Source organism: Anolis sagrei, chromosome 3 (genome assembly GCF_037176765.1).
Source record: "Anolis sagrei isolate rAnoSag1 chromosome 3, rAnoSag1.mat, whole genome shotgun sequence".
In the NCBI taxonomy this organism is placed as follows: domain Eukaryota; kingdom Metazoa; phylum Chordata; class Lepidosauria; order Squamata; family Dactyloidae; genus Anolis; species Anolis sagrei.
The window spans coordinates 19,494,607-19,514,388 of NC_090023.1; the positions used below are offsets into that span (position 1 = coordinate 19,494,607).

The window sequence follows — 19,782 nt, forward strand, 5'->3', positions numbered from 1 at the left end:
CAAAAGTGGTAACTACCTGAGTTGCCTGAGGGCTGAGAAAGGCAGTATATAAATAAAGTAAATAAATAATCTCAGTACCACCATCACTATCACTAAAATACATAAGACACAGCATTTTTAGACATAAGAAAAAGGTTAGTCTTAAAATGGGAGAAATACAGCAAGTGAAAATGGTGCCAAACTGCAACAATTCTACAATGTAGGCACCTTCTACACTGTCATATGAAATCCAGATTATCTGCTTTTAATTGGATTGTATGGCAGTGTAGACTCATGTAATGCAGTTCAAAGCACATAATGTGGATTACCTATTTTGATAATCTGGATTATATGTCAGTGTAGAAAGGGGCGTAAAGTCATAGTTAAAGTGGTAACAAACTGCAACAATTCTACAATGTGGGCCCCTTCTACGCTGTCATATAAAATCCTGATTAGCTGCTTTGAACTGGATTGTATGGCAGTGTAGACTCATGTAGTCTAGTTCAAAGCACATAATGTGGATTACCTATTTTGATAATCTGGATTATATGGCAGTGTAGAAAGGGGTGTAGAGTCATAGTAAAAGTGGTGTCAAACTACAACAATTCTACAATGTAGATACACCCAAAGATATAAAGCTTGAGAAATCTTAAGGGTTGCATCTACACTATGGAATGAATGCAGTTTGATACCACTTTTAACTGCCAGAGTTCAATGCTATGGAATCGTGGAATTTGTAGTCTGGAGAGGCACCAAAGGCCTTTATAAAACTACAACTCACTGCATAGTATTGAGTGATGGCAGTCAAAGTGGTGTCAAAGTGCGTTTATTTTCCAGTGTAGATGCACTGGAGAATTTTTATTCTTGAGCAACAGCAACAAGCAGCAGAGAACTTCCCAAGTTTCTTGAATGTGTCCAGAGGAGAGCGACTAAAATGATAAAAGGTCTGGAGAACAAGCCCTATGAGGAGCGGCTTAAGGAGCTGGGCATGTTTAGCCTGAGGAAGAGAAGGCTGAGAGGGGATATGATAGCCATGTATAAATATGTGAGAGGAAGCCACAGGGAGGAGGGAGCAAGCTTGTTTTCTGCTTCCCTGGAGACTAGGATGCAAAGGAACAATGGCTTCAAACTACAAGAGAGGAGATTCCATCTGAACATGAGGAAGAACTTCCTGACTGTGAGAGCTGTTCAGCAGTGGAACTCTCTGCACCGGAGTGTGGTGAAGGCTCCTTCTTTGGAAGCTTTTAAACAGAGGCTGGATGGCCATCTGTCAGGGGTGATTTGAATGCAATATTCCTGCTTCTTGGCAGGGGGTTGGACTGCATGGCCCATGAGGTCTCTTCCAACTCTTTGATTCTATGATTCTCAAATTCAAGCCTTCAAAAAGTTTTGGACTTCAGCTCCCAGAATCCCTGCTCATTGACTACAGCAGCTGAGGTTTCTGGGAATTGAAGTCCAACAAAATCCCTGAAGAGAGGACTCGGGGAATCTCTGCGTCTGTTTCCGAATCCCGAGCCATTCCGAAAAGACCCGAAGGCACACTCGTACCGATTGGCTGGCGGCAGGTGACGTCAGCCCTTCTTGGCCTGCTGAGCCCGTGCGGACGCCGTAGTTGTTTACTGCGCATGCTCAGCGCGGCCTACCTGAGGAGGAGAGCCTGCCGCTGAGGGGAAGAAGAAGAAGGAGGGCCGGGAAAATGTCGGGCGTGCAGGCGGTGCGGATCAGCATCGAGTCGGCGTGCGAGAAGCATGTGCAGGAGGTGGGCCTGGACGGGAGCGAGACCTACGTGCAGCCGCTGTCCATGTCGCAGAACCTGGCCCGCCTGGCCCAGCGCATCGACTTCAGCCAAGGCAGCTCCGGCTCCGAGGAGGACGAGCCCAGCCGAGACTGGGCCGCAGGAGGAGAGGAGGAGGAGGAGGAGGAAGGTGAGGGAGGCCCCGCATGCACCTTGTACAGCAGCATAATATTATTATCATTATTACTCTTATTATGTAAGGGGTGATCATGATAATAATTGTTAATAGGCTTGTACTTCATCATTATCATATTATTATTATTATTATTATTAACTTTATTTATACCCCGCTAGCATCTCCCGAAGGACTCGATGCGGCTTACACAGGCCGAGGCCTCAATAAAACAACAGCATAACAAAAACACATAACTTAAAGCAAATCAAACAATAAAACAATAGCAGTAAACAATAAAAACAATACACCATAACTCAATAAAGCTAGGGCCGGGCCGAATGTAATGGGTACAGACTTAAAAGTGCTGGGTGTGACAGGTGGATGTAGGATTTTAGGGTAAGTGCAATGTATTCTCCCCTACGAACGTATTCTCCCCTACGAACCATCAAGACCACTAAGATCGTCTGGAGGGGCCCTGCTCTCGGTCCCTCCGCCTGCACAAGCACGGCTGGTGGGGACGAGGGACAGGGCCTTCTCGATGGTGGCCCCTCGACTTTGGAACTCCCTGCCATTAGAGATTAGAACTGCCCCCTCCCTCATGACGTTCAGGAAACTAACAAAGACCTGGTTGTGGAACGCGGCATTTGACAACTGATTTAATTCTTTGCCCACATGAAAGGAGGATGATGAATGTGATTGTGATGGTGTTGGACGATTTGGCTCTTTTAACTAGGATGTTAATATTTTAGTGTGTATGGTGCTGATATTTTAATCGTGTAATGAAGTGGCATTGTGTTGTTATTGTATATTTTTTGTATGTTAACACATGTTGTGAACCGGTCCGAATCCCTCTTTGAAGGTGAGAGGGTCGGTATATAAAACCTCGAAATAAATAATAATAAATAAACAATGTGCAGACCATCTTAAAACTCTGATAAAGTGCTTCTGGGAAATATTGCTGGAGTTCTTATTCTGGAAAGGCGCATCGGAACAGCCAGGTTTTCAAACTCTTCCTAAAGACTGCCAATGTAGGGGCTTGTCTAATGTCTTTGGGGAGGGTGTTCCAAAGTCGGGGAGCTACCACAGAAAAGGCCCTGTCCCGCGTCCCCACCAAACATGCTTGCGACGCAGGTGGGATCACGAGCAGGGCCTCACCGGATGAGCGAAGAGAACGCGTGGGTTCATAAACGGAGATGCGGTCACGCAGGTAGGCAGGTCCCAAACCGTTTAGGGCTTTGTAGGTAAGCACCTGCACCTTAAATTGGGACTGGAAAATGAACGGCAGCCAATGGAGCTCCTTAAACAGGAGGGTTGACCTCTCTCTGTAAGGAGCGCCAGTTGATATCCTGGCCGCCGCCCGTTGGACCAGTTGGAATTTCCGAGCCATTTTCAAGGGCAGCCCCATGTAGAGCGCATTACAGTAGTCCAATCTGGAGGTGACCAAGGCATGGACCACCCCGGCCAGATCAGCCTTTGCGACGTACGGTCGCAGTTGGCGCATGAGTCTCAGTTGTGCAAAAGCCCTCCCGGACACCGCCGACGCCTGAGCCTCAAGCGTAAGTGATTAATCCAAGAGGACTCCCAAACTGCGGACCTGTGGTTTCAGGGGGAGTGTAACCCTGTCCAACACAGGTTGCCACCCTATACCCCGATCCGGTTTACGATCGACCAGAAGGATCTCTGTCTTGTTGGGATTGATCTTCAGCTTGTTCATCCTCATCCAGATAGCCACAGCGGCCAGGCACTCGTTCAGCACTCGAGGGGCCTCCTTGGAGTTAGGTGGGAATGAGTAGTAGAGTTGTGTGTCATCTGCATAGAGGTGGCACCTAACTCCAAAACTCCGGATGACCTCTCCCAGTGGTTTCATGTAGATGTTAAAAAGCATGGGAGACAAAATAGAGCCTTGCAGGACTCCACAGGTCAAAGGCCAGGGGTCCAAGCAGGCGTCTCACAGCTTCACCATCTGGGATCGACCCTCCAGGAAGGACCGGAGCCACGACAAAACCGTGCCCCCGAGACCCATCCCAGAGAGTTGTCCCAGAAGGATACCATGATCGATGGTATCGAAAGCTGCTGAGATGTCCAAGAGAACCAACAGAGTCACACTCCCCCCCCGTCCAGCTCTCTACAGAGGTCATCCACCGAGGCGACCAAGGCCGTCTCAGTGCCGTGACCAGGTCTTTAACACTTTCTAATAACATTATCATTATCATTATTACTCTTATTATGTAAGGGATGATAATGATAATAATAATTGTTAAAAGGCAAACCCCAAGGTTTGTGCTTCTTCATCATCATCATCATCATCATCTTCTTCTTCTTATTATTATTATTATTATTATTACAGTTTAACACTTTCTAATAATAATAAAATAATAAAGGAAGAGGGGCCGACCCAGAATAATAATAATAATAATAATAATAATACTTTATTTATACCCCGCCACCATCTCCCCAAGGGACTCAGAGCGGCTTACATGAGGCCAAGCCCAACAACACATCAATAAACAAGAAAAGCAATAAACAAAAGCAATACAATACAATACAGTTAATAAAATCACATATAAACAATATCACACAAGGATTTAAAAACCTATGGCCGGGCCAAATGTAATAGTTGGGCATAACTATATAACTATATAACTATAAATAAACGCTGGGCATGAACAAGATAGGAGGAGTCTGCAGGAGTCTACCGTATACCATGCAGCTGTGGACAAGTCTACATAGGGACCACCAAACACGAATCAAAGAACATGAAAGGCACTGCAGACTACTTCAACCAGAGAAGTCAGCCATAGCAGAGCACCTGATGAACCAGCCTGGACACAGCATATTATTTGAGAACACAGAAATGCTGGACCACTCCAACAACCACCATGTCAGACTACACAGAGAAGCCATTGAAATCCACAAGCATGTGGACAATTTCAACAGAAAGGAGGAAACCATGAAAATGAACAAAATCTGGCTACCAGTATTAAAAAACTCTAAAATTAGAACAGCACAACAACAGAGAGGAAACAAACAAGGACATCTAATCACCTCTCAACAAAAGATTGCTCCAGGCACTGTCAGACAATCAAATGCTAATCAAGGTGGTCAGTTGAAACATTCACACCTAGCTCCAACAGACAAGAGTCCTTTGTCCCACCCTGGTCATTCCACAGATATATAAACCCCTTTTTCCTAGTTCCAGCAGACCTCACTACCTCTGAGGATGCTTGCCATAGATGCAGGCAAAACGTCAGGAGAAAATGCCTCTAGAACATGGCCATATAGCCCAAAAAAACCTACAACAACCCAAGGTAGGATATATCTGGTAGGAGGGCTTTAAAAAGAAACGAGGGGAGCACAGTCCAATCCAATCCAATAGTTAAAGTGCATTCTGAGGACATATTGCTGGGAATTTTAGGCTCTTTTAGGCTCACTGGAATTTTGCCCTCCCGAAAGGAGGCATTAACCAGCACCTTGACCCACTCTACCAAACCCCCTCTGGCTTCCTTTATCAGCCAGGATGGGCAGGGGTCCAGGATGCACATGGTCGCCCTCGCCTCTCCAAGAATCTTGGCAACGTCCTCGGGTTGCACAAATTGAAATGAATCCATTAAAACCGGACAAGCAGGTGCTCTTGCTACATCTTCAGAGACTAGTAACTGTGGCGTCTAGGTCGGAGCGAATCAGAGGGACTTTATCCGCGAAGAACTGAGCAAATGTCTCACAGCAAGCTGCCGAAGGGCCAGGGACCCTGTCATGGCTGGTGGGTTTCAACAAACCTCTGACCATTCGAAACAGCTCAGCTTGACGATTCCTCGCGGACGCAATGTTGGCCACAATGTGAGATTTACTTGCAGCCTTCACTGCTGCGGAGTATGCCCTTGCATAGGCGCACACCCGTGCTTGGTCTGACTTGCTGCGAGATGATCGCCACACGCCCTCTAGACTTCTCTTTGTTCGCTTCATCGCTGCCAGCTCCTCGTTGAACCCGGGGGCTGGTTTAGCTCTGCTACCTTGAGAGAGGTCGCTCTGGAGCAATTGTGTCTATTGCCCTGGTCATCTCCCTGTTATAGAGAGCGACCAGGACATCAATAGAATTACCTACCTCGGTGGTGGGAAATTCCCCAAGAACCGTCAGGAACCCTTCTAGATCCATAATAATAATAATCATCATCATCATCATCTTTATTTGTACCCCGCTACCATCTCCTCGGAGCCCCAGTGGTGCAGTGGGTTAAAGCCCTGTGTTGGCAGGACTGAAGACCGACAGGTCGCAGGTTCGAATCCCGGGAGAGGCAGATGAGCTCCCTCTATCTGCTCCAGTTCCTCATGCAGGGACATGAGAGAAGCCTCCCACAAGGATGATAAAACATCAGAAATCATCCGGGCGTCCCCTGGGCAATGTCCTTGGAGACGGCCAATTCTCTCACAACAGGAGCGGTTGCTCCTGACACGACAAAAAAAACCCATCTCCTCAAGAGACTCGGTGTGGCTTACATGAGGCTGAGCCCACAATACAACAATACAAGCAATAATAAAAACAATACATGCATTTAAAATAAATCACATAGACAATAACATAAGCATTGACAATAGTTCAAAACACTTTAAAATCTATAAGCCTCATAGGGCGGACAATCTTAATGGGCCCTCCACTCTGCGGAGGTTAGGGATTGTATCTGTATCTGGAAGATCTTTTCAAAGAGAAATATGTAGTAAGGGGCAAGTTTGTTCCAAGGATTCTAGTGTGCTATTTTCATTTTTTTTCTTTTTTGATATTGAAGAATTTCCAGCAAAATGAAGTTTTGTAAGTAAAGGAAGATTTGAGAAGTAGATATATATCCATAGCGTCTGATGGCCTGTAAATTCTTGTGGCTGAATCTGTTGAAGGAAAATGGTTCTCCCAGTAATCCCATAATTTAATCTTCCAATTTTTCTTCTTAATGTTCTTTAGGTTTGGTGAAGTTTCAGCCTTCCCTCTGGCCTTGGGATTCAGTGAGGAATAATTTAAGAAGTGCTTTGACAGAGATGTGTGTTCTCTATGATGTTCTTACCATTGTTAAAGATAAAAAATTCATGACTCTGGATCCAGTTATTCAAGAACCAATTTCACAAAAGCAGGTACTATGCAAGTTGTTTCGCATATTCTCTTCAGGGACAGCTGTTGTTAATAGTTTTAATTATTTTCATTTGCTTGGGTTATTGTGTGAACAGTCTCAATGTATTGTCGAAGGCTTTCATGGCCAGAATCACTGGGGTGTTGTAGGTTTTTCGGGCTACGTAACCATGTTCTAGAAGCATTCTATCATGATGTTTCGCCTGCATCTATGGCAGGCATCTTCAGAGGTTGTGAGGTCTGTTAGAAACTAGAAAAATTGGGTTTTTATGTCTTTGGAAAGTCCAGGGTGGGAGAAAGAACTTTTGTCTGTTGGACCTAAGTGTGAATGTTTCAGCTGGCCACCTTGATTAGTATTTGATGGCCTGACAGTTTTTAGGTATGGCTTGTTACTGCCTGGGGGAATTCTTTGTCACCCAATTATGGAATCATGACTTGCTGGTTCCATTACAAGCCAGGATATAAGCCACAATATTTTCATTGTTTATGAATCTTGGCATGTAAAGTAAGCATCTGATAGGATCCATTTTTCAAAAGACACACAAAGCACAATTTTTCTTATTTGTTCAGGTGTTCCTAAAAGAGCAGGAAGAGTGTGGTAGGAATGAATGGCTTGTGTGCAATAGCAAACTATTTATCCACTGTACGCTGTGATTTCCCAGAATTTTGACTTGCTATTGTGAATCAAAGCATAAGAATTAAAACCCAATTTAAAACTGCTCCAATAACTGTTCCTGAAATTCAATATTTGCTTTCTTTGTTACATTTTGGTGATTTATTTGGTCTCTGTCTATGCCAGTATGAATGAAAGCATAACACAGTTAGAATCCAATTTAAGTAGATGTAAAGGTTTGCCCCTGACATTAAGTCTAGTCGTGTCCGACTCTGAGGGTTAGCGCTCCTCTCCATTTCTAGGCCGAAGAGCCAGCATTGTCCGCAAACACATCCAAGGTCATGTGGCCAGCATGACTGCATGGAGCGCCATTTAAAACCACACCAAAAACTGGGAATAAACTACCCAGCCTGTTAGAATGTCCTTCTGCAGCAAGCAGAATCACTTACTAAAGGTTCATCTGAATAGTAACATCATTTCCTGCAAGTAGAAAGATAACATGAAGGAAGTTAGTTTAGACTTCTTTGCTGGAGAGCTCTAGAGCCTGAAAAACAGTTAGATCATGATTGATTTATTTACTCTACTGGTGTAATTATGCCCCATTGGCTACATGCAGTCTATTCTGACTGAATGGTCTGGTTACAAGTGTGAGTTGTGGGAGAGTCCTGTAGCTATCTCTATTTAACCAATATTTACACCAGGTATATGTTGTCAGACAGTGTTCAACTCAACTGAGAGACAGATAAGATTCAGATGGTTTAATCCAAGTAAACCTTGTAAAATGTCATACAACAGTAGATGAAAAATTCCCAGGAGCTGAGCAGGCATATTTGCTCTTCAGAACAACAAGTATAGCACTGAGAGAGAAGGGAGGAGCAATTACATCACATCTAGAGTGTAGTGGGTTAAAGTGCTGAGCTGCCGAACTTGCTGATGGAAAGGTTGCAGGTTCGAATCCGGGGAGCAGCATGAGCATATTAGCCCCAGTTTCTGCCAATCTAGCAGTTCAAAAACATGCAAATGTGAGTAGATCAATAGGTACCTCTCTAGTGGGAAGGTAACAGCGTTCCATGCTGTCATGCCGGCCACATGACCTTGGAGGTGTCTACGGACAACGTCAGCTCTTCGGCTTAGAAATAGAGATGAGCACCGACCTGCAGAGCCGAACACGACTGGACTTAATGTCAGGGGAAACCTTTACCTTTACCTAGAATACAAAAAGCCAAGAGGGCCAAACTACATTTTTTTTTATTTCCTATATTTATACCCCGCCCTTCTCCTTCCGAAGGGGAACAAAGGCAAACACAGTATTTCAGATTCATGTTGGTGAATGATACAATCTGTATCTGCCTTTAATTTTCAGCAGGAAAGGTTTGCTTGTTACAGTTTGAGAATTTTTGATCATTATCTTTGCTGGTTTGCTTTCTTTTTGAATTTTTAAACTAGTGTGAGGGAACATGATCACATTGGGATTGATTGATTGCAGTTCTGAATTGTTTGTTCATTTATAGAATCCTCAGGTTTTACAGTTGGTTTCCAAGAAGAAATCATTGGCTGGAGCAGCTCAAATTCTACTGAAAGGAGCAGAAAGGTTGTCTAAATCAGTGGCAGAAAGTCAAGAGAACAAGCGACAAAGAGACTTCAATTCTGAATTGCTACGACTGAGGCAACACTGGAAGCTAAGGAAAGTGGGAGATAAAATCCTTGGCGACTTGAGCTACAGGAGTGCAGGTAGGCAAAGAAGTTTAACACTACCTGAATGTTATAAGATGCCATTGAACACCACATCTTCCTGAAATATTTAGGTGTTGTCTCATGAAATAATATAACAAGCGAGAAGATAAATTAGTACCTCCACCACTTTATTTCAGCACCATTGAACAGCACGTGGCTATTTACTGAAGCCTTTAAGGATCTCACTGATTTCCGTCAAAATGTTAATGCAGCAACATGACGAGTACTAAAATCTCTAATATTTTGGAATTTTGTAATGTACACTGTAAGGATTAGTTGTCTTTAACAGGCTGATCATACAACCTTTTGCTTCTCAGGGTCTCTGTTTCCTCATCATGGTACGTTTGAAGTAATCAAAAACACAGACATAGATCTGGATAAAAAGATTCCTGAAGATTATTGTCCGCTGGATGTTCAGATCCCCAGTGATTTAGAGGGAACGGCCTATATCAAGGTTAGTCCACATTATATTTTGTGGATTTTATTAATGTTCAAAGAATACAAAGCAACCTAGTCTTTTTTCTTCTTCTTCTTTAAAATCTAGGTATCTATTCAGAAACAAGCACCAGATATTGGAGATCTTGGTACAGTCAATCTTTTTAGAAGGCTTCTTCCAAAATCAAAACCAGGTATAGTGATGCTGTTATATTCCTTGACTACCAGGTCTCAGAAGTGTGTAATTATGAATATTAGGTACTCTTCTGATGCTTTAACTCCCTAGGAGTCATGGAAAAATCAGTTCAGGAGTTATTGAATCGTAGTTCTTGCTGGAATTGTATATTTGCATGCCTTCAGTGTGTCATGTGAATAGATGAGGGAAAAGCAGAAATTTTCCAATAGTGACCCTCCAGATACTTTGAGCTACAGCTCCTATAATTCCCACAGGGCCAAAGGTTATCCTAACTAATACCTCCAAACAAAGGAGTCCCCCAGGCAGGAAGTAGCCAGGCTTTGAAGCTGTAAGTCTATTCAATGCTAATCAAGCTGGCCTATTGCAACATTGAGCTATAGCTCATATAATTCCTTACCACTTCCTATGCTGAATGGGGCCAGTTGTAGTCCAAAGTAACTACAGGGCCAAAGGTTATCATAACTAACACTTCCCAACAAAGGATTCCCCAAGACAGGAAGCAGCCAGGCTTTGAAGCTGCAATAATATATATATAATAAAACTTTATTTATATACCGCTCTGTCTCCCCGAGGGGGACTCAGGGCGGTTTCCAAGCAACATCACCAAAACATACAGAGTAAACAGCATAACAAAATTAACAAAACAACATGAACATAAAATTATCACAATAACACATATATATTAAAAACAATCTTGCCTGTTCAGAGCAATTAAAAGGTTGGGCTGAAGCTAGTGCAAACTCAAAATATGAGGGGACCGGGAATTAAATACAGTGCTATAACAGGCTAACAGCAATAGGAAGTACGGGTCTGTGGCTGCTCATTTCCAGGGCCTATTAGAGGGATGACTGGGGTAATAGGTCGGAAGTATAAGGCCATATTCAACAATGTTTGGGGCTGGGCTAGAACTGGTCATTCTCAAAGGCTTGTTGAAACCACCAGGTCTTCAAGCTCTTATGAAAGGAGGGGGATGGGGCCTGTCTTATTTCCCTTGGAAGGGTATTCCAGAGGCGGGGGGCCACCATTGAGAAAGCCCTCTCTTTTGTCCCCACCAACCGTACTTGTGACAGTGGTGGGAGCAAAAGGAGGGCCTCTCCGGACGATCTTAGAGTTCACGCCAGCTCATAGAAGGAGATGCAGTCATGAAGATAGGTGTTGCCCGAACCATTTAGGGCTTTATAGGGCATACCTGCACCTTGAATTTGGTTCGGCTACTTATCGGCAGCCAATGAAGCTGTTTTAATAGGGGCATTGTACACTCCCTATAGTTTGCTCCAGTAAGGAGCCTGGCTGCTGCCCATTGTGCAAAGCTATTCAATGTTAATGAAGGGGGGCATTTGCATCATTCACATGCCTCAAACAGACAAGTTATTTCTCCCACCCTGGACACTCCACAGTTATATAAACCTCACTTACCTAGTTTCTAACAGATCTCACAACCTCTGAGGATGCCTACTATAGATGTGGGTGAAACAACAGGAGAGAGTGCCTCTGGAACATTGGCCATACAGCCCGGAAAACTCACAGCAACCCAGTTATCTGCTTACCTGCAGTACCAGGTCTTTATTCCCACATAATGTTGAGTTGCTTATGAAGGCCAGGTGAGACTGGCACAAAATGCAATCCATGCTGTTTTTAACCACAGATGAGATGCAAGTATTAGGAAATATGCACTGCTACTTCTCTCAGTTCATGTTGATGAGGCAGATAATTATTTCAGATGAAAACCATAATTAGGTTTACCTATAGGTAAACATCTTAGCTGGGTGATTCTAGGAGTTGTAGTAGATTGTGATAAGCTTTCCAAGTTCTACAAATATCTATACTCAGGGATGTGTGTTTATTTCTCTTCTTCGCAACATTGCATTCTCATTGTTTAGGATTGTCTAAAACATGAAACGTCTTTAAAAGTATCAAAATGTTCACACATCTTGTTGGCCCTTTCCTTTTGGCCTGTTTTATGATGCACTGAACTTCTGGATCACTATTGCAATTTTAAAAAATCTAGTTATTGATCATGACAATTGTTTTCTATCTCGTTTAGGGGCTCTGCATTGGCAGACAAAACTGGAGACGGCACAGAATGTCTTGTTGTGTAAGGAAATATTTGCCCAACTGTCTCGAGAAGCTGTGCAAATTAAATCTCAAATTCCTCACATAGTCGTGAAGAACCAAATAATTTCCCAGCCATTCCCAGGTAATCATCTCAAGGGAGTTAAGTAAAACTGGGGATCTGGCAACCTGTTTCTTTGAAGAAAGAGGGAAGAGATATCAAAGAAATCCTGGAAATATACACAGTAATTTAGTCAAAAATCTCCAGAATCTTCTAGCTGTTTTGACTGGCAGTTTTTGGGAGCTGTGATACAGAAAAGGAGGTTTTGCAAGACCTGATATTCCATCCAATGAATCAATGAGAATTTGGTCAATACCTAATAATTTCCATCAGTTCAAAGAAGCAACTATGTTTATTGCAACATAAAAAGATGAGGGGGGGGGGGCGCGGATTTAGCAGTACACTTAAGATTAAATAATTTTTATTTAATCATAAATTTTCATGTTTGTAAGCCTACTAATATTAATATTTGTTTCCATGGAGTAATAAATGGTAGTTCAAACCATTCTTATACTTAAGAAAGTATCATGTATGTATTAGAAAAGTGGCATAAAGTTGCTCTGTGTGTGTGTGTGTGTGTTGCATTGCTGAAGGCTATGTGTAACAGTCATGTTCTTTTCTGTGGTTCCATTTCATTTTTATAGGGTTGCAGCTCTCTATTTCTTTGTGTCACTCTTCAGATGACAAGAAATCTCTAAAGTCTGCCTCTGAAAAACAAGGCCCAGAGGATCACCTTTATGTTCTAGAACACAGTTTGCACCAGCTAATTAGGGAGGTAATGCATTTTTTTTTGCATAGGGGAGATGGTGTTTAGGCTCTCTCTTTTTTTTTTGGGAGAGGGTAATATTTCAGTACAAGCTGGGAATGTAATGTGTCCACGGAGAGTTGTGAAATTTTTTATGAATTCGTTTCTCCCTGCCCCATCCTCCCCTTAGATTAGTGGTTCTCAACCTGTGGGTCCCCAGATGTTTTGGCCTTTAACTCCCAGAAATCCTAACAGCTGGTAAACTGGCTAGGGTTTCTGGGAGTTGTAGGCCAAAACACCTGAGGACCCACAGGTTGAGAACCACTGCTTTAGACAGTAGCATTGTGTGTTCGTGTGTATGTGGTTGATTATGTTTTTTGAAAACAGTAATTTAAAAAAATAATTGGCCATCTTTCTCTCTGGTATAATATCTCTATGCAAATCTCTCTGATTTGGTGATGGCTGCAACAAATTTTCCTGGAAATCCTTTGTTGGGAGACGATCAGCTGGCCCTAATTGTTCCTTGTCTGGAATTCCCCTGTTTTTGAGTGTTGAAAATGAACGAAATCTGGCCACCAGTATTAAAAAAACTCTAAAATCAGAACAGTAAAGAAAGAGCAACTCTTTCTTTAAAACCAAGTACAGTTTCTTGTTCTGAATCAAATACAGAAGCAAACTTCTGTGTTACATCTTAGTTTCCATCTTATCTTTTGATCATCATCTGAAAACCATAAGCTGGAATGCAGAAATTTACAGAATAGTTTTAAAACTAGAATTCCAGACTCCTCCAGCCAGGCCCCAACGGTTGGAGGATTCTGAGAGTTGTAGTCCCCACAAATTAACTTTTTCAAACTTTGATTTTGTCATAATAAAAATCATATTGTATATAGTGTTACTTTGATTAGCATTATGATACACTGACTTTTTTGGTTTCTGTCTTGAGATTATAATTGTCCTCTACCATTGGCTTCTTCTAATTCAGCAGAGGAACTTCTCTAATTCAACAGTGTGGTGGTCCTTCTTTGGAGGGTTTTAAACAGAGGCTGGATGGCCATCTGTCGAGGTTGCTTTGAATATGTTTTTCCTTCTTCTCGGCAGGGGATTGGACTGGATGGCCCACAAGGTCCCCTCCAGCTCAATGAGTCTATGATTCTAATGATTTTTTCCCCCTTTGACAGTTCCACAAGCAGACTCTCAGCTCCACCATGATGCCTCACCCAGCAAGTGCACCTTTTGGCCATAAGAGAATGAGACTAGCTGGGCCTCAGGCTTTTGACAAAAATGAAATCACTTCCTTGCAACCAAGTGAGGGGCTTCTGGAGAAGATTATAAAGCAGGCGAAACACATCTTCCTGAGACGCAGGTATGAATTCACCTTTTAGAGGTCAAGTTCATTGTAAATGTAATACTCCTGTCACTTCACTTATATTGTTGAAAGGTGTTCAGACCTGGAAAGTCAGATAGGCATTTCCTATCATTGTCTTGCGTAAGGGTTCTAATTATCTGCTTTTCCATTTTGGTGGATACTGGTTGTTCTGCCTGTATAATGTGTAGAGTTTTGTGCATATTCTCAACCACAAATGATGACTTATAATCAGCTGTCGTGTTCACAGAGCTTTTTTTGTTAATGGATATATCAGAGGAGATCAGTGTGGCATCAAGAACCGATATACTGGCTTATGAATGGATACAAAACAGGGTTGTGCGATAGATAAGCATTAGTTACAACAAGGAATCGAAAGCTTTGCCTGGATTTAAATGTTATTATATCTGTTTCTCTCTGGAGGTATTGTCATGTGTGTAAATACTTCATTCTAATGGAGTTTATTAGGCTCCCTGCACCCTCAGTGTTAAGGACAGGTAAATTGCCATAAAGTATTCTGAAATGTTGTTTTTTAATGGTTTTAGAACAGCTCGGACCATTGACAGCCTCGCCAGCCGTATTGAAGATCCCCAAATCCAAGCCCACTGGTCAAACATCAACGATGTCTACGAGTCAAGCGTCAAAGTCCTGATCACCTCCCAAGGTTACGAGCAAATTTGCAAGTGAGTGTGAAATGTGGGGAAGCTCTTATGCTTCACTCTTCATTCACAGAAGAGATAATGGGATGTCTCTATAAATTTGCAGTTGAGTTGCTATGCTGGCATCTGGAACCTAATCATTCAGAGGCTTTTATTACTAGGAGGAATGCCGAGGAAGCCATTATCAGTAGTGGGCTATGATGTTTATGTGCTAATTCATAATCACTTTGAGATTCTTCTCTTATCCAGAGTTTGAATTAGTGATTCACTCATCTTAAAGGGCTTCTGTGGTTAGGAAATATATATATGAAAGTATGATTTCCTGCTGAGCCAATCGAGTATGCTAGATGGGATTTTTAATCTATTGAATGCTTAACTGTGGGGTTTTTTTTATAGATGCTAACTACATTTGATGTGGGTTTTTATAATTTTATTAGATATGAGTATGCTTATGATGGTGCTGTTTATTTTTATTGCATGTTATTTATTATTATTTACAGCATTTAAATACACCGTTTTTCTCACCCCTGGAGTGTTATATCTCTGCTTTTTTAATGTTGTTCTCCGCTTTGCGTCCCGAAAAGTGGGATCGAAATAAATAATAATATGCTTAAAATTAGAGCTTGCAATGCTGACATGGGTTCCAAGCCTGAATGGGGTCCCTTTAGCTCAATTCTGACAATGTTAAAATTGTGAGTGATGGGTTATATTATTTTTTTAAGTTCAAATATGTATTATTTTTAATTTAGTTTTATAAGTTTGTTTTGAGATTGTTTTATCCACTGTTTTGTCCGGTTTTGGCATTGAATGTTTACCATTTTGTTACTTTTGTTGGAAACCTGCCCTGTTTCCCCTCGAAGAGTTAGAATACAAATAATGCATTATTACTACTACTACTACTACTACTACTACTATTACAAGGTTTCTGAAAGACCACCTAGTGGCTGTTTTAAACATTTACATGAATCTGTAACGCAGTTTTTACAGTGAACTCTGCAAAAAATACTTCAGCTGTACTTCTTGAAAAGAAAAATCAGCCTGTTTAGCAAGCCTTCAAAGCTGATTTGTTATCAATAAATGTTTGATTTGTATTTTGTATATCTGTGATTGGAGCCCCCAGTGGCGCAGTGGGTTAAACCACTGAGCTGCTGAACTTGCTAATTGAAAGGTCGGTGGTTCAAATCTGGGGAGCGGGGTGAGCTCCCACTGTTATGCCCAGCTTCTGCCAACATAGCAGTTTGAAAACATGCAAATGTGAGTAGATCAGTAGGTACTTCTCCAGCAGGAAGGTGCTCCATGCAGTCTTCCTGGCCGCATGACCTTGGAGGTGTCTCCGGACAATGCTAGCTCTTCGATTTAGAAATGGAGATGAGCACCACCCTCCAGAGTCAAACATGACTAGATGTAATGTCAAGGGGAAACCTTTACTATATCTGTGATCATGTACCTGCATATCTGGGGTTGCAAGTGGAAAGGTTTTAAGAAGCAACTAACCTTCCTCAGATGTGTAGTAGTTTTCACTTTACCGCCACAACTGCCTTGCTCGAGTTCTATGAAGCCTGTGCTGCACTTACTCTAGTATCTTAATAATTTCCAAGGTCCATTCAACTGCAACTGAATATTGGTGTTGAGCACATCAGAGTGGTACACAGAGATGGAAGAGTGATTACACTGTCTCATCAAGAACAAGAGCTACAAGATTTTCTTCTCTCTCAGGTGAAAATTAAAAATGTTTCTCAGCTACAGTATATATTGTATGGCCTTGATTGTTACACATGTGCATCCTTTAATTCACTTTCTGGATTGCAGATGAATATTGAATACAAGCTTGGGCTTTTATAAGGAGGAGTTTAAAATTACTATGTTCACGGGAACAAGAGGCTGTGATAATAACAACAACAAAAGAAGGGGGAGGGGTGATAAGAAAAACCTCTTTTAGACCAGAGTTAATAGTTTGTAAGCTGCTCATTTAGCCAGATTGATCTGCTGACTGTACTTGGCATTTCTTAATATGTGTAGTTCCTGTGGTACATTGTTTAGTACTAATTGTCTTCGCTGATGACTGTTGAGAACAAACTAGGAAAATCAGAGAGAAAAATGCACTTACAAATGTTTTTGTTTCAGATGTCACAGCATCAAGTGCATGCAGTTCAGCAGCTGGCCAAAGTCATGGGATGGCATGTGCTCAGTTTCAGTAACCATGTGGGCTTAGGACCTGTAGAGAGCATTGGCAACGCATCGGCCATAACTGTGGCATCACCAAATGGAGACTATGCAATTTCAGGTACTGTGTTGGACATTGATACTCCCTGAAAATTGTGGTCCTTTCAGTAATCAGTTCCAAAAACAAACCAAGTTCCTGGAGAAAGCCTGGGGTTATTGTTGACAAGTGGCCTATCAGTGCTCATGGTGGCGGTGGCAGTGGCAGTGGCAGTAAACTATGTACCTCCTGTGCATAGTTTGGATAGTGTGACATGGATTCATTGTAGCCTGTCACTCTGGCTTGTCAGGGGTAAAGAAGGCCAAATGCCAGATTCAGGAATCATGCTAAACAAATCATGGATTAAAAATGTTACAATTGTAAATTGTTGTAATATTTGAAGCTATAGAACAGAATTCCAATGTTAGAAATCCACATCACAATTACTACACCGTTGTATTCAAGACCAATGATGAGGAATATATGATCTTTCAGATCTTATTAGATCTCACTGTTTACTGTGGAGGCAAAGATTGATAAGAGTTGTAGCCCAGCAGCATTTGGGGGCCATATGTTCATATTACTACTCTAGGCCTGAGAAAGTAAAATTTGCGACTATATGCATGTCCAGAAAAATCATATTTTGTACGGCAAGCAAATTACACTGTCTAACAAAATTTGGAAAAATTTCTGTACCTGGTTTGAAAGTGTTATTTCACATTTAGTTGTGTGGTACTTACTTTGAAAGCAGTTGTTATACTCCAGAAACTTCATTTTTGTGGCTGCCACAAAAATTGGTTGAGACTCGATGAGATATTTATTGAAAAATGGGTTGCGGGATGTCCCTCCCACAACAACAAAGTTTTTGAAGTTTAATAAACTTTCCCCATGTTTTTATGATAGAACCAATTAGGTGTGATGGAACTGTATAGATCCCAGCTCATTTGTTAGGCTGCCTCACCCACAGCTTGAGAGTATCCATTTTTCTGTTAACTTTATGAGGATGGAGCTTAAGGAAACCCTTTCTGGTCTGGAGCAGTAAGTTGGCCCACCCCTTTGGCAGGGCAAAAGGAGTTATTTTAGAGTTATTACACCAGGGACTCTTGGAAGCAAGATGCATCTATAGTTGGTCGCAGTGAGATCAAGGCTTGGACAGGCCATTTCAAGCCAATACTTCTAACTGGGTTGTTATAGGTTTCTTGGGCTATATGGCCATGTTCTAAAAGCATTTTCACCTACATCTATGGCAGGCATCCTCAGAGGTTGTGAGGTCCTCTGACTGCAGATACTCTGAGGATGCCTGCCATAGATGCAGGTGAAACGTCAGGAGAGAATGCTTCTAGAACATGGCTATATAGCCCGAAAAACCTACAACAACCCAGTGAGTCCAGCCATGGAAGCTTTCAACAATACAATACTTCTGACTACTATTCTGGGAACTCATTCGCTATGTTGATCTATCGTTGGTCAGTGGCAAGATAATACCTGGGTGGAGATAGGCCAGGTGTGGGCAAACACATCAGCACTAAAGCCATTTTAAAGCAGTTTGGGTGCAACAGCACATTGGCTTAAACGGCTTGTGGTCATCCCACTTAAGCCGTATAGAGAGCCAACCCGGTGGCTGCCCCAGGGCTTAGCCCCCAACAAGGTCCATTGCTTCCCAAGGCTTCAAGTGGCAGCAATCCTAAGCAAGAAACCCCACAGAACAAAAAATATTTTACATAGTGTTATTGATATTGGTATATGTCCTTGGTTTTCCTGCAGTGCGCAATGGACCAGAGAGCGGCAGCAAGGTTATGGTGCAGTTCCCACGGTGTCAGTGCAAGGATCTCCCCAAAAGTGACGTTCTGCAGGACAGTAAATGGAACTACCTCCGTGGCCCCTTCAAAGAAGTGCAGTGGAACAAAATGGAAGGGCGCAACTTTGTGTACAAAATGGAACTCTTAATGGCCGCCCTGACCCCTTGCTCTTAGTTCACTAAAGAGGACTGTGCTGCTTCAAAGCCGAGAAGAAAATCATGTTGACAAGCCAGCATGTGCGTTTTTGAAAGTGTTTAAACTCGTATTTTTGTATTTTGTTACTCATGCCTTTTTTTTCATCCTTACCAAGTTACTTAATTAGTAACACAAACTCTATGAACTTTTGCACACGTTTACATCACTTGTATTTTTGTTGCAATTCTGAATGTTGAATTAAACTATGACATTTTTGAAAAGAATTGTTTCTTTCCTTTAGATAAAGTTTTTAGCTGTGCTTTTTAAAAACAGTGGCCTTAAAAATTGGATACCCAAGTAGCTAGACAGCTAGTGAATATGCTTGAAAGGTGTTTATAATCATATGTAGGACTGCAATAAAGATAAAAGGGAGAAAAAATAATTGATTTTGTAGAATACTTGTAGTTGTGTCTGCACTGAATCATAGAATCAAAGAGTTGGAAGAGACCTCATGGGCCATCCAGTCCAACCTCTGCCAAGAAGCAGGAATATTGCATTCAAATCACCCCTGACAGATGGCCATCCAGCCTCTGTTTAAAAGCTTCCAAAGAAGGAGCCTCCACCACACTCCGGGGCGGAGAGTTCCACTGCTGAACAGATCTCACAGTCAGGAAGTTCTTTCTCATGTTCAGAAGAGCCTAGAAGGTGGCTACTGAAATGATAAAAAAATCTGGAAGCCAAACGGTATGATGAGCAGCTTATGGAACTGGCTGTGTTGAGACTGGAGA

At 42.2% G+C, this 19,782-nt stretch overlaps 1 protein-coding gene across 1 annotated transcript; it reads left to right on the forward strand.

Annotated features, from left to right (window-relative positions):
* Positions 1–1,583: 1,583 nt before the first annotated feature.
* MED17 (mediator complex subunit 17) lies at positions 1,584–19,278 on the forward strand. The gene is made up of 12 exons (XM_060771102.2): positions 1,584–1,904; positions 6,841–7,007; positions 9,127–9,346; positions 9,667–9,803; positions 9,894–9,978; positions 12,025–12,177; positions 12,738–12,868; positions 14,017–14,201; positions 14,747–14,884; positions 16,459–16,576; positions 16,985–17,144; positions 18,825–19,278. The coding sequence occupies exons 1-12, from the start codon at positions 1,676–1,678 to the stop codon at positions 19,031–19,033; spliced, it is 1,932 nt and encodes a 643-aa protein (XP_060627085.2). The 5' UTR covers positions 1,584–1,675; the 3' UTR covers positions 19,034–19,278.
* Positions 19,279–19,782: the final 504 nt, after the last annotated feature.